Source organism: Canis lupus, chromosome 34 (genome assembly GCF_011100685.1).
Source record: "Canis lupus familiaris isolate Mischka breed German Shepherd chromosome 34, alternate assembly UU_Cfam_GSD_1.0, whole genome shotgun sequence".
Lineage (NCBI taxonomy): Eukaryota > Metazoa > Chordata > Mammalia > Carnivora > Canidae > Canis > Canis lupus.
In genome coordinates, this window is record NC_049255.1 from 1075665 (window position 1) to 1089812 (window position 14148).

A 14148-nucleotide genomic window follows, 5' to 3' on the forward strand; every position below is an offset into this window, starting at 1 on the left:
AGCTAAAGACACCAAGACTAAATCCAACATGTGCAGGACCCTAGGGCAAATACAGAGCAATTTTCACAACCACCAACTCGATCAATATCAATGCACTGGGGTTTCATGAGCTGACTGAGCTACATGTTAAAACCAAGAACAGGTTCATCAACAGCAAATAGTCTTATGATGAATTCATCTTTGCACAGAACTTCTCCAAAATCTGTGATGGCATTGGGTTACATAATTTAGACATGTTATACATAATGTATCACTATTGTTTAATATTTAGTACTCATTTTGCTCAAGTCATTTTACCAGGTGCATTTGTAGTTTATTGTTAACAGAAGGCAACCACATAACAACAAAAGTATTATTAAGCATAATTTGAGAAAACATCATTTTAAAGCTATGTAAACATCCCCAAACACAAGAACATATCTCAGCAAATTGAAGCCAGTGAGGGGAGAATGAGGCATCTTCTGGGTGATATTTCAGAGACCAGACTTAATCCAGTACACCATAAATCAAAAGACTTTTGAGCTGTGAAATTTTAAGAACTTCCAGGATATATTAATTTGTTCATATCTTTTTCCCCATTATATTTCATGTAATTTTCTTTTACAGAAGGATAAAAACGAAAGTATGTGAGTCCATAAAATATAACAGTATTAACTATGATAACTTGGAATGAAGTAATACATATATTCTCAGTGTAATTTTGCATTTTTCATATCTTGAACACTTGCTAGTGGTACATTGCAAATTAGTTCAGTGTTACTTAACATGGGCCACTCTACATTGGAGTTGTTTAAAATTTACATTTACTTGGTACAGATTGTGGAAAACCACATCGGGAACTGAGGATGAATCCCAAAGCGATTACGGCCCCACAGATGTTTGGTCGGCTTGATGTGGCCACAAACGACTGGACTGATGGGATATTTTCAACCCTATGGAGGAAAACATTAAAGGCTAAAAAAGGTAGAGGATAGAGGATTATTTTTGATACATCCTTCTAAATAAAATCCTTGGTGCCCATTTAGAATTGGTAGAACATATTCTCCCTATAACATCTTAGCCAAGAATAAGAAGCCCTTAATCAGTATATTTGTCAGTGTTGACATATTGAAAATATTGATTAGACATTTAAAATACCCCTCTTCCACCTTTTGTTGTTGTCACAACAGAAATTATTTTCCTTTTGAGTAAATATTTCTGTATGTCTGTGATATCTTAGAAAAAAATAGAAAGAAAAAGCTGTTAAGGAAAATTGATACTGTTGAATAAATGGATTTTACTATAACTATTTCACTGAATCTTTTAAAAATGTTACTTTTATTTAAGTACAGCCTATTTTTAGAAAACTGATTTGCCTATAAAAATCACAGGAGGAAATAGGCTTCTTTGGGGAGAAAATCACATATATCAAAAATGAAGTCTTTATTGAACTAACAAGTTATTCTGTGTAGATGTACACTGGTGTTTGGTCTTCCTATGAACAAACGTGTTAATGGCTAGCAGTTCACTCTGAATACTCTCTTCCTTACGGAGTCTGGAAATTGAACCCAATGTTCTTAGAATATAAGCTCAGATGGAAGAGGTGATATTAACTTTCTTCCCATATTTTCTCACTCCTGAATGAGTGAGTGAATGCACTTGCAGAGAGAAAGTAGGATATGGGAGGACAAGATATTGGGGTATTTCTTTAGGAGTCTCTGCTTTGGAACACTTTCTACTGAAAAATGTTTAAGGCATTGCCACCCAAGTTCTCATTTAGGGAATGGAGCTCATCAACCTAACATCGGTTGTCAAAAGAGACATGAAAACATGGAATTTCTTAAGTGTGCTCATGTTAGAAATTGTTGTTTTAGTGGAAATAAATAAAATTTTGTGTCTGACTTGTTTCAGTAATCCCGTGTCAACACAGATCCAGTGCCCAATGCTCCCAAGAATAGGAGCTCAGAGAGGTGGTTTATTTCCCCTCCTTAAAGAAGGCAATAGGCCTTTTCTAAATGACTCTGGCATCATTTTACTTAAATTCAAGTCAAATGAGCATAATTAAGATTTTCAAAGCAGTTTATTTGACATAGAATATATTACAGGTGTTGCACAATAAATAAAAATTAGAGTTACAAACTTGGTCATAGTGTCAATAAAGAGAAACTAGAGGTTAAGAAGTTAAAAGGAACTATTAAACCAAATACCTAAATTGATGATGGCATTCCCGTTGATGGTATTCTGTTGATGTTTGTCACTTTCTTTACTTCCATATCTCTGAAGCAACTTCCATCAGCTCTTGTCCCCAGTTGTCCTCCAAAACTGCTCTTTTAAAGGACAGTCATGACCTCTGGCACATCAGATATAAATAGTCAGTTCTCAGGCTAGTTGGGCTCTGGTAGTATCTGGCACCATTGATCCTTGATACTCTTCCATCACTTGACTTCTGGGAAACTTTACCTGCTGGCTCTCCTTCTACTTCTGCCTCCTGATGAGGGGTCTCCCAGAGGGAGGAGCCAGCAAAGACGAGTACCAGAAGTCTGAGCATTAAGTGGCTCTGTCCTCAGACCTCCTGTTTCTGCCTACTTTTCCTATCTAGAAGAAACATCTCCAGTCCATGGTTTTCAATGCCATCTCTAAGCTGATGGCTTCTACATTTTAATGTTCAACCCTGACCTCTCCCTTAAATCTCGAGCTCAACAACACTGTGGGATGTCTGTGAGACATCTCAAATGTAACATGTTCAAGCCAGTCCATTCTATGCTTCTGTTTGTCTTTCTGACTGTACTCACATTTCTCTTCCTCTTCTCCTCTTCTTGCTTACTAGGTTCAACTTCTTACTCTTTCTGAAGCACCCTGTCCTTATCCTCACTTTGAGAACTTTGCACTTGCTATTCTTACTGCCTGGAAGATTCTACCTCTAGATCTCTACATCATTCTCCTGAAATTTGACTACCTCACCTAAAACAATGCACCATCCTCTTATCCTACTTAATTTTTCTTATCTAACATATTCTTTGCTTATTGGTTTATCATTTCTACCACTTAGAAGGTAAGCTCTGTGAAAGCAGGACATTGTCTTATTTACCTCAATATCCCCAGACCCTAAAACAGTGCTTATACTTAGAAGGTGCTCAAAGAATATTTGTTCAATGAGCAAATGACTTATTGCTTTGATGATGTGCTTTAAACAACTGGTATATGAAGAACTAGAAAAGTTCTATGTGATAATATAAGATAATAATTTCTATCAGTTTTATTTAAAATTAATGAAAATTACATCATTATAATACTTCTTCAAGTGTAGTAGTTATGTGTATATGTATATACGTATATGTATGTTTCCCCCCCACCTTTGGTGGGATATTCTAGGGGAGCATATCTGGATAGTTCTTGATGGTCCAGTAGACGCCATCTGGATTGAAAATCTGAATTCTGTTTTGGATGATAATAAAACTCTAACCCTTGCCAATGGTGATCGGATTCCCATGGCTCCGAACTGCAAGATCATTTTTGAACCCCATAACATTGACAACGCTTCACCTGCTACTGTCTCAAGAAATGGAATGGTTTTCATGAGTTCTTCTATCCTAGGTTGGAGTCCTATTCTAGAGGTATGAGTGGGGTCTTTGTTTTGTACACTGAAAGAGGAAAACAGATCTTTACCATTCCTGTAGAGCACATGCTGATTTTTCTGCAGACCTGTGATGTAATTGCATTTCATTGCTAATGTTTATGGCCGTTTCTTGCTTGTTCTGTGATGTTAAAGCCCTGATTGTCCCTTACAGGCTCCTTTAGCTTTCTTTCAGATTTCTTCAGGGCTCTTCTCATCTCTTTAGAACTGTGATTTCCACTGTGAGTTGCGGAGTAATTGCCAGTCCTAGCTGAATCAATAATTCCATCAGAATGTGAATAAGTAAAATTTAATTTTATTACTTTGGGAATTCATGACATTTTTAAAAGATACTCATTCACATAAAGTTTGGGAACAATCATCGTAGAATATTAGCTTGAAGGGAACAATTTATTAAAATTGCATATAAGCGAAAAATTACATATAAGGAATTTTTATGAGATTCAGTAGTCATAGTATTTGTCTTACATTTGTTCTTAGAAATGATATTTCAGATAATATTTCCAATTCATGAAAAGGTATATTATTTTCTTACCACCAGTACATTCCAGGGTGTATTGATTATAATCAGATTATAATTAATTTGTATACTTAGATATTTTACTAAATAAATGCTATAATATAAGGCAAAATGCTTATTAGATAAGCCATCTGTGAAATCTTTTTTGGTATAGTTGAACAAATTTATTATTTTATCTACATAATTTTTTTGGAGATGATTTTGATTGAAAACTTATAAAATCATAATTTAAATTAAGTAGATGTTTATATTATCATTAAGTTTTTGTGCTTCTTTTTGTCTATGAAAATATATCCTAACTTTTAATAATATCTTCTCAGAACTTACAGAAATCTGGGTTGCAAAAGGGTTTAGGTTTGGTAAAGTGTGAACATATGAAAAAAGAGGGGATTATATAGCAAAATTATACTTACATATAATTGGATATGTCACTAAACATGCTTCTAAAGATTTCAGATTTCATAATCAAATTATCCATCCATTAAGGAGAATACAGAGCAAGGGGACTGAACTCCGGCTGTGTAATAATCATCAATGATAGTTCTTTAAAATACAGATGATTGGGTCATACCCCAATCCTACCAAAGTAGAATCTCTGGGTAGGGTGTGGTTCAGGAGTTGGTTTTTGTTTTTAAAAGCATCACAATAGATTCAGATTTGTTAATCACAGAATCAGTGACAAGCTCCAAGTAAAAAAGTATTTATGTGATTTTCCTCAAATACTTCACATTCACAAAGGCTTTTTAAAAATACTTTTACGTGACTAGCTAATGATTATTTAAACTTTACTCTTTGTGAAAGAAGCTTCTATTATGTTCTCTGTTGAGACTGAATAAGGTTCTTACATTAATGCTATACTTACTACTAAGGTTTTTTTAATTTTTTAATTTTTATTTTATTTTATTATTTTTTTTTATTTTTAAGTAGGCTCCATACCCACCGTGGAGCCCAATACAGGGCTTGAACTCATGTCCCTGAGATCAAGACCTGAGCTGAGATAATGGTCAGACACTCCACTGACTAAGCCACCCAGGCACCTCCTACCTAATTTTTAAATATGCTTTTAAATAATGCAGTTTCTTCTTATGAATGGTTAGCAAGAAGCAAGACTCACAAAGAATCAGACTGGAAGTATTTAGAGCAGTGCAAGGAAGCTCTCGGGAGTTATTAGAACAGATGGGTGGAAAAGCTGGATTCATGGGAAACTATCAGCTCCTAGGAGCCAAGCTGATGACTTGGCCCTGTGTATGACGTTCTTTTTGGTTCCATCAACTCGGAAGTGCTATGTTCTGTTTTTATTGCTATGGCAGCCTGGTAAATTCAGGAATTGATGAATAATTTGGAATCAACATTTTATTGCTTCTGTTCAGTCTAAGAATGAGCTGACCTCTTGAGGCCAAGGGAACTTGCTTCAGCTTTGGAGTATATTGTGTGTTACGTGGTATTTTGTTAGAGATCACATGCCTTTTTCTAATAGTGAGTTCCCCAAATGACTAAATTTTCCATTTTCTGGAACATTCTTTGATATTTTTCTTCACTGGTTGTTAATTAAATTAGAAGAAGTAAAAGGAAACAGTTAACTTGAAAATCTTTGTTTCCCATTTAAAACAATGTGGGTATGGGTTTCCATTGTTCATCTTTTATTTTGCTTTCCTAAGTTATTTCTCTATATATGCCTCCTCATTTCCTTCTAGTATGTTTTATTTATTTATTTCCTTAGGTGTTTTAATTAATTAATTTTTATTTTATTTAGACTCAATTAACATATAACGTATTATTGGTTTCAGAAGTAGAGTTCAGTGATTCATCAGTCTTATATAACACCTGGTGCTCATTACATCATGTGCCCTCCTTAATGCTCATCACCCCGTTACCCCATCCCCCCACCCACATCCCCTCCAGTGACTCTCAGTTTGTTTCCTATGATTACGAGTCTTTTATAGGGATGCCTGGGTGGCTCAGATGTTGAGCGTCTGCCTTTGGCTCAGGGCATGATCTCGGGGTCTGGGATTGAGTCCCGCTTCAGGCTCCCTGCATGGAGCCTGCCTCTGCCTCTCTCTCTGTCTCTCATGAACTAATAAATAAATCTTTTTTTTAAAAAGAGCCTTTTATGGTTTTTTTCCCCTCTCAATTTTGTTTTGTTTTATTTTTTTCCTGCTTCCTCTATGATCCTGTTTTGTTTCTTAAACTCCACATATGAATGAGATCATGATAGTTGTCTTTCTCTGATTGAGTTATTTTGCTTAGCATAATATCCTCTAATTCCAATCACAACGTTGCAAATGGCAAGATATCTTTTTTTTTTTTTTTTTTTTGATGGCTGAGTAAGTATCCTGTTGTTTATATACCACATCTTCTTTATCCATTCATCTGTTGATAGACATCTGGGCTCTTTCCATAGTTTGGCTGTTGTGGATGTTGCTGCCATAAACATTGCGGGGCCAGTGCCCCTTCAGATCACTACATTTGTATCTTTGGGGTAAAAACCTAGTAGTGCAATTGCTTGATTGTAGGGTAGCTCTAGTATATTTTAATTAACAGCCAAAGACTTTTTCTTTATATTAACTTCAAGACCTGAGCACATGTGTAGGGTGGTAACAGAATGTGTGGGTTTGAATTCTGGCCTTGGCACCCACCAGCTGTAGGATCCTGGATATATTACTTCAACGATTTGGACCTTGGTTTTCCATCTATAAAGGTGGATAATAATAACTTCTACTTCACAGTGTTATTTTGAGCATTATATGAATTAATGTATGAAAGCATTAGCTTTCATTGGCAAGGCCTGGCAATCCTATGTGCAGTATTATCATTAAAAATATTAAAAAAAATTTGTTCAAAAATGGCCATTCTCCTGGTGTGCCAATAAATTTATTAATGGATTAATCTGTAAATGAACAGGGTTTCCTTAAGAAACGCTCGCCTCAAGAAGCTGAAATTCTTCGTCAGCTCTACAGCAAGTCTTTTCCCGATCTGTATCGCTTCAGTATCCAGAACTTAGAATACAAGATGGAGATGCTTGAGGCTTTTGTAATCATGCAGAGCATTAACATGCTTCAAGGGCTGATCCCTCCAAAGGTAAATTGCTCAACAACTTTCTAGAAGTTTCTCTCTTAACAGAGCTATGTTGGGCAGAAAGTACAATATTTGAAATTGGTTTTGTTAGACCTGTGGGTGGAGGGAGGATTTTTCAAATGTGCACCTGCATCTTTTGCATTTTTTTTTCATTCCTTTTTCACCAGGTAAGCCTTGGGTTTGTAATTTAGTGGTAAGTTCACAGTCATCCAATAAGCATCCAGATTTATTTTGGAGACCTGCCTGATATTTCTCGAGATCAATACTGTATTTGTTCCCAGTTTCTTTCATTTTTCCCTTGTTCTTGTCTTGGGGAAAAGTATTGTCCCTTTTACATCTTTGTTATTTTCATTGAAACCTCAAAGTAAAATGTCAGTTCGAGAATCCAGTATTAAGACAAAAAGTTTCTTTTGTGCTAGGAGCAAGGTGTGGAGGTCACAGCAGAGCACCTGGGGAGACTGTACATCTTCTCCCTGATGTGGAGCATCGGTGCCCTGCTGGAACTGGAGGGCCGGCGTTGGGTGGACCAGTGGCTACGTGCTCAGCAAGCACTGACCTTGGATTTGCCGCCTCTAGAGGGGCCCGAGGACACCATGTTTGACTATTATGTCACATCCACTGGTGAGGATCCTTGCTGCCATCCATACACAACAGATGGGAACAGTTTTTTTCACTGGCTAATATTTAAATAAATTTTATTTTTCTGAATGGTAGTTAAAACACTTGGCTCTAAAATTAAAATGGACATTTTCATGTGTGAAGAAACCTAATTGTTTCTTTTTTGAAATTTTATTTCATTTGTGATCTGAATGCATATCTTCTTCCCCTTGTTAGGTATATTGTTTACTGAACTTTTAATGAATTAAAAACAAACTGGAGGGTGCCCTGGGCGGCTCAGTTGGTTTAGTGTCTGACTCTTGATTTTAGCTCAAGTCATGATCTCGGGGTCCTGTGACAGAGCCCTGAATTGGCCTCCACGCTTAGTGGAAAGTCTACTTGAGGCTTCTCTCTCCCTCTCTCTCTTCCTGGACCACCCCCCCACTCATGCTCTCTTTCTAAAATAGATAAATCAATCTTAAAAAGATTAGAGAAAAATCTCCAAATAGATCTGTTTCAGTCATTTATATAATATAATCAGCAATTTACATAAAAATTACAAAGTGTGAAGTATATTTTTACCAAATATTTTATCTATACACTTATATCTAGCTATATATACCTCAACTTATTTAGTTGTACATACATACAAAGCATATATATACATATATATATATACACACAATATTTATATATCTTTTATTTTTGGTTTATAATCAGGGAAGTGTGTAATGAAAAGCTGTGAGATTAGATATTTTAAATGGTTTTAGTTAGATACTATCACTGTATTCTTTTTTTTTTTAATAAAATAATTTTTATTGGTGTTCAATTTACCAACATACAGAATAACCCCCAGTGCTCATCCCATCAAGTGCCCCCCTTCAGTGCCCGCCACCCAGTCACCCCCACCCTCCACCCACCTCCCCTTCCACCACCCCTAGTTCGTTTCCCAGAGTTAGGAGTCTTCCATGTTCTGTCTCCTTTTTTGATATTTCCCACACATTTCTTCTCCCTTCCCTTCTATTCCCTTTCACTATTATTTATATTCCCCAAATGAATGAGAAGAACATACACTGTTTGTCCCTTCTCCGATTGACTTATTTCACTCAGCATAATACCCTCCAGTTCCATCCACGTTGAAGCAAATGGTGGGTATTTGTCGTTTCTAATGGCTGAGGAATATTCCATTGTATACATAGACCACATCTTCTTTATCCATTCATCTTTCGATGGACACCGAGGCTCCTTCCACAGTTTGGCTATTGTGGACATTGCTGCTAGAAACATCGGGGTGCAGGTGTCCCGGCATTTCATTGCATCTGTATCTTTGGGGTAAATCCCCAGCAGTGCAATTGCTGGGTCGTAGGGCAGATCTATTTTGAACTCTTTGAGGAACCTCCACACAGTATTCCAGAGTGGCTGCACCAGTTCACATTCCCACCAGCAGTGTAAGAGGGTTCCCCTTTCTCCGCATCCTCTCCAACATTTGTGGTTTCCTGCCTTGTTAATTTTCCCCATTCTCACTGGTGTGAGGTGGGATCTCATCGTGGTTTTGATTTGTATTTCCCTGATGGCAAGTGATGCGGAGCATTTTCTCATGTGCATGTTGGCTATGTCTATGTCTTCCTCTGTATTACTGTATTCTTAATTTTTACACAGACATTATTGAAAACTGACATATTTAAAAAGAAAATTTCAAGATACTTCTTAATATTTACTAGTAATATCACTTTGCAGTTGCTCCTTGGGAAATTTTGACTCAGCTAACACATAATTAAATACTACTTGCATCTATGGGTCTACTGGTCTGCATTTTATGGGGAGTTTTTGAAGGAGGCCTTCATGAGATGTCAAGAGCATCTGCTTGTTCTAGTTAGGAATTAGATTATTCATAGGCATATGAAGATGTAAATGTGTTCTGTTCACCTCAGGTAAATGGACACACTGGAACACATGTATTGAGGAGTATGTGTATCCATCTGACGTCACCCCAGAATACAGCTCCATCCTGGTGCCAAATGTTGAGAACGTGAGGACTGACTTTCTAATTAAAACCATCGCTAAACAGAGCAAGGTGTGGCTCTTTGACTTGCATTAACAGTAACATATTTTAAAATGTCACTTGAACACACAAGGTACCTTGTGTTTATCCTAGAATGTCTTGGGTTGCTGTTTAGAACAAATGAAAGTATCACCCACATTAGTATACTTCTTTTTATTATTACAGTAACAGTGTCAGAGTTGAATATTCCAGATTCATAATCAAGTAATTATTTCTTTCCCGTTAGTGGAGAGAAAGTGAATTTTGACTTGTTTTTTCAAAGAGAATCCTTCCCTTCTGATGATTGTGTTAGTTTGCTGGGGCTGCCATAATAAATCACCACAGAGTGACTGGCTTAGATAACAGACATTTCTTTCCCCCCCAGTTCTGGAGGCTTAGAGTCCAAGATTAAAGTCCTGGCTTAGTTCCTTCTGTGGCCTCTATCATTGGCTTGCAGGTGGCCCACCCAAATGGCCTCATTTTAACCTCATCATCTCTTTAAAGATCCTGTCTGCAAATACAATCACATTCTGAGGTACTAGGGGTTGGGGCTTCAACATGTGAATTTTTGTTGGCGTTGGCGGGGAGAGGCACACAATTTAGCTGATAATCATATTATTGCATTCCTTGGATTTGTTTCTCATCTTCTATTTTAGGCTGTGCTGTTAATTGGAGAACAAGGAACAGCCAAGACAGTCATTATCAAAGGGTTTATGTCAAAGTACAATTCTGAAAGTCACATGATCAAGAGTCTGAATTTTTCTTCTGCCACCACCCCACTGATGTTTCAGGTACTGGCTCTTTGGTTTCGCTCATTAAGTCAAGTTTGTGATCAATGTTGGCGGCTCAGCTCTCTTCATTTTTCTGCGCGTGCCCATAGACTTCATCTGTACCTTGCCAGCCATGATAAATCCCTACATACACCTTCCATTATTCACCTGTAGTAGAATCTCTCCCTAGTTAAATTATACTGTATAATCTTAAATTGTGGAGAAATAAAAAGCTTATATAGGGTGTTAAAAGCCTCAGTACTGTTTAAAATATCTAGCAAAGCTTGTGATCATGTAAAATCCCAAATTTAAAGGAGTATTATTTATTCCTCTATCCAAACCGCCTTTCTCTCCCTACTACCTGTATTCCTGTGGGCATTTCACTATTCTAAGCTTTAGAATAGACAGGCTGGTCATCTTCAATGGGTTTCTCTTGAATCAAGGGCTGTTAATGTTGCTAAAGAAATACTTTTCACATCCCCTTCTTCGTTTTTGTTCTCCCTGTCCACCTCTACATAATTCTTGTCCTCATGATCCACACCAGGTTATTATCCTGGAAAGAGCCCCAACTGGTCCAAGTCTAATTCTCTTCCGACCTTGCCTTCATTCCTCTTCCAATCTCCATTTTTTGGATATTGCCAGTTTATCTTGTTGTTCCTTGACTTAACATTCCACAATGGCTCCCATTAGCAATTGCAGGAATAAATCTTAGGGTTAGGTTAGCCCGTTGAAGATTTTATCCTATTATCTCATTGAGGTATATTAAAAAAAATCCCTCAAATTTGCTTTGCGTTTGTCAGTGGAAATACTAGGAATGACCTGGGTTTGCAGTGGTAGACTGGTTGGTTGCTCTTGTTTTTAAGTTGCTTAAAACCCTATTGACACTGGGGAGGGAATCCTGTGTGTTAATTCATGTTCAGTTGTTTTCAAATGACCTCTCTTGTCTGCTAGAACATTAACACATTAATAAAAAGGACACATTTCATAAACTGAAAATGGAAGGAGGATTTTTTTTAGCAGAATTCCAACCCAAAGAACTTTGTTCTTGATTAACTTTGTTGTTCTTTAGCTATTGAAATTAAAATATCAAAGAGCAATGAAAATTGTTGACAGCTTGGCTAAATCATGACTTTTTATCACTTAATATAATTGGTGACTGCAGAGTGCCAATAAACTAAGACCATTGATAAAGTTTCTAAATAAGACTGTCAACTATATAAGGCTCCTCTATTAGAGATGGAATTTCCAATACTGGCTAGCTATCAAATGAATGGCGTTTACAGTGTGGTGATGGGAGGGAGGGTCTGAATGGAAGGTCAACCTCAAATTGCAGAGACTCAGCTGTGGTATTTTTGTGTTTGGGGAATAGCACACTAAATTATCTTAGGCTGGAAAGATGCTAACATTATACACATTCTTTTGTTACTAACATTAGGTACATTCCCTTGATATTGTTTCACTTTAAAGAACTTTTGTTAGTTTTACTTGAGGAGAACATCTTAAAAGTTATAATTTTACTTTGTTAAAAAAATAATAAATAAAATAAAAATGCAGGTTTTAAAACCTCAAATTAAAGTATGATTTTTCCCCCCATTATGTTGGGTGATTATCTAGCTATTCACATTTCTTGAGACTGGATTAAATCTTTAGGGTTGTAATGCAATTCTGGCAGTTCTACCCAGATGTACTAAAGACTTCATAGGTAAAGGGCTTGGTCCCCCCCACAAGACTTCCTTCACTTCAGATATCAGCCATGTGCCTGAGTTTCTAGGCCACCAGCACTTCTGAAGAACTGGCTAGAAATTCAGCAGTTTCTGTGACACTCTCTGTTTCCATAATTCACCAAAATGACTCTCAGAATTTAGGAAAGTGCTATGCTAATGATTATGGTTTCATTATAAAAGATAGGAATCTGGGTCACTCAAAAAAAGTGTTACATTAAGGCAATGGTTGGGAGGGTCCCAACTATAAATATTCTGTCCTCAGAATGCATTATCCTCCAGGCACGTCAGTGTATATCCTCAACCAGGAAGCTCATCTGAACTATAATATCCAGAGTTTTCACTGGGTTTCATTACAGAGGCATGCTTGATTGAATTGTGGGCCATGTGATTGAACTCAATCCCCGACCACCCTCCCCTCCTAAAAAGTCAGTTGATACCAAGTGGTTTAAATCTCCTGACCCTCAGATCACATAGTTGGTCTTTCTGGCAAGGTAGTCTGAGGGACCCACAATGAATAACAAATAAAATTCAATAACTCAGGAAATTCCAGTGTTTAAAGGCTCCCTCCTGGAAACCAGGGACAAAGGCTAGCCAAATTATTTAGTATATAACAACACCTTGTCACTGTATTTTTATTAGTAATTTGTTGTGTTGTTTAGTCCTTTAAGGTAGTAAAGATCTGGAGGCTATGTCTTTTTAACATGAGGCAGTTATTAATTTCCTGGAAAAAGGTGTATTTTATATAGAAAGCAACTTATTTGTTGAAATAAAAATTTATAAGCTATATAGTAAATTTCTAGAAGTCATACCACATTGAAATATAATAATTAGGATAATAAGGCAGACTTTCAAAACACAAATATCTGTATTCTTTAGGATCCCATTATCTGATTCACAACTACATTAACCCAGTGCCCTCCTATGCTGGTGTCAGGGTAGCACCACCACCTCACTGTTTTTTCTGCTCAGAAGCATCATAGGATCATGTACGCTGTTTAGTGCCTGTTTGGACTGCTGAGTACCCAAGCTTTCTATTAAGCTAGACTCATTAATTTCAGAAAGCTTTCAGTTAGCCAAACTGCTGGGATTAACTTTCTCACTGTAATTCTCAGCCATTCATGCTGAAGTAAGTTCTGATGGAGATGAATGTTTGTCTTGAGATTTCCCACTTATCTGGATCCAAATGAAACTGAAATTGTAGATGAAAAGACTGATACTGTGCATCCCTTCTGTGGTACCATGATGGCACATAGTCTGGTTGAGGGTACACGTCTGTTTTTTGACAGTTGTTTTCATTTGGATTTCTTTTGTTTTCCCCATAGGGGCCACATTCACTTCTTTTTTTTTTTTTTTTTTGGTCAATAGGACGACTGACTGTAGTATGTCCCTCTTTGTTTGGGAGAGTCTAGCTTACTTCCATTGTCTTGGACTAATAAATAATGGCATCCCTGTCACTATCAAAAGTGTGTAGTTTGGGCAAAAATTGTATGGTCATCTTATTTACTTGGCTAAGGGAATTCAGTTGGTCTTTTAAGAAAGAGATCTCAATTTTTTACCATAACAAATATTATTTTAAGGTTTTTTCCCCTAGTTTTGAAAGTAATCTGTACATGTCTTTAAAAATATAAACAATATTGAAAGGTAAGAAGAAAGTTTCTTTACTTCTGTAAAGATTTATCTAAAAATAATTGTAAAGTGTTTTGAATATAACCATCTTACAAATGGTTGCATAGCAATAGATTTTTTTTTTTAAATTGAGAATCATAGAGCCTAGAAAGAAATTCTACATTTTTTCTTAGACTCAGAAC

General features: G+C 36.6%; 1 protein-coding gene across 1 annotated transcript in view; it reads left to right on the plus strand.

Annotated features, from left to right (window-relative positions):
* The window catches only part of DNAH5 (dynein axonemal heavy chain 5), a 295211-nt gene that overhangs the window by 171395 nt on the left and 109668 nt on the right, over positions 1 to 14148 (plus strand). Inside the window, exons 42-47 of the mRNA XM_038583304.1 lie at positions 817 to 963; positions 3352 to 3593; positions 7035 to 7211; positions 7628 to 7829; positions 9737 to 9879; positions 10503 to 10637. Of these exons, the coding sequence (XP_038439232.1) occupies positions 817 to 963; positions 3352 to 3593; positions 7035 to 7211; positions 7628 to 7829; positions 9737 to 9879; positions 10503 to 10637 (1046 nt within the window). The remainder of the gene's footprint in view (positions 1 to 816; positions 964 to 3351; positions 3594 to 7034; positions 7212 to 7627; positions 7830 to 9736; positions 9880 to 10502; positions 10638 to 14148) is intronic.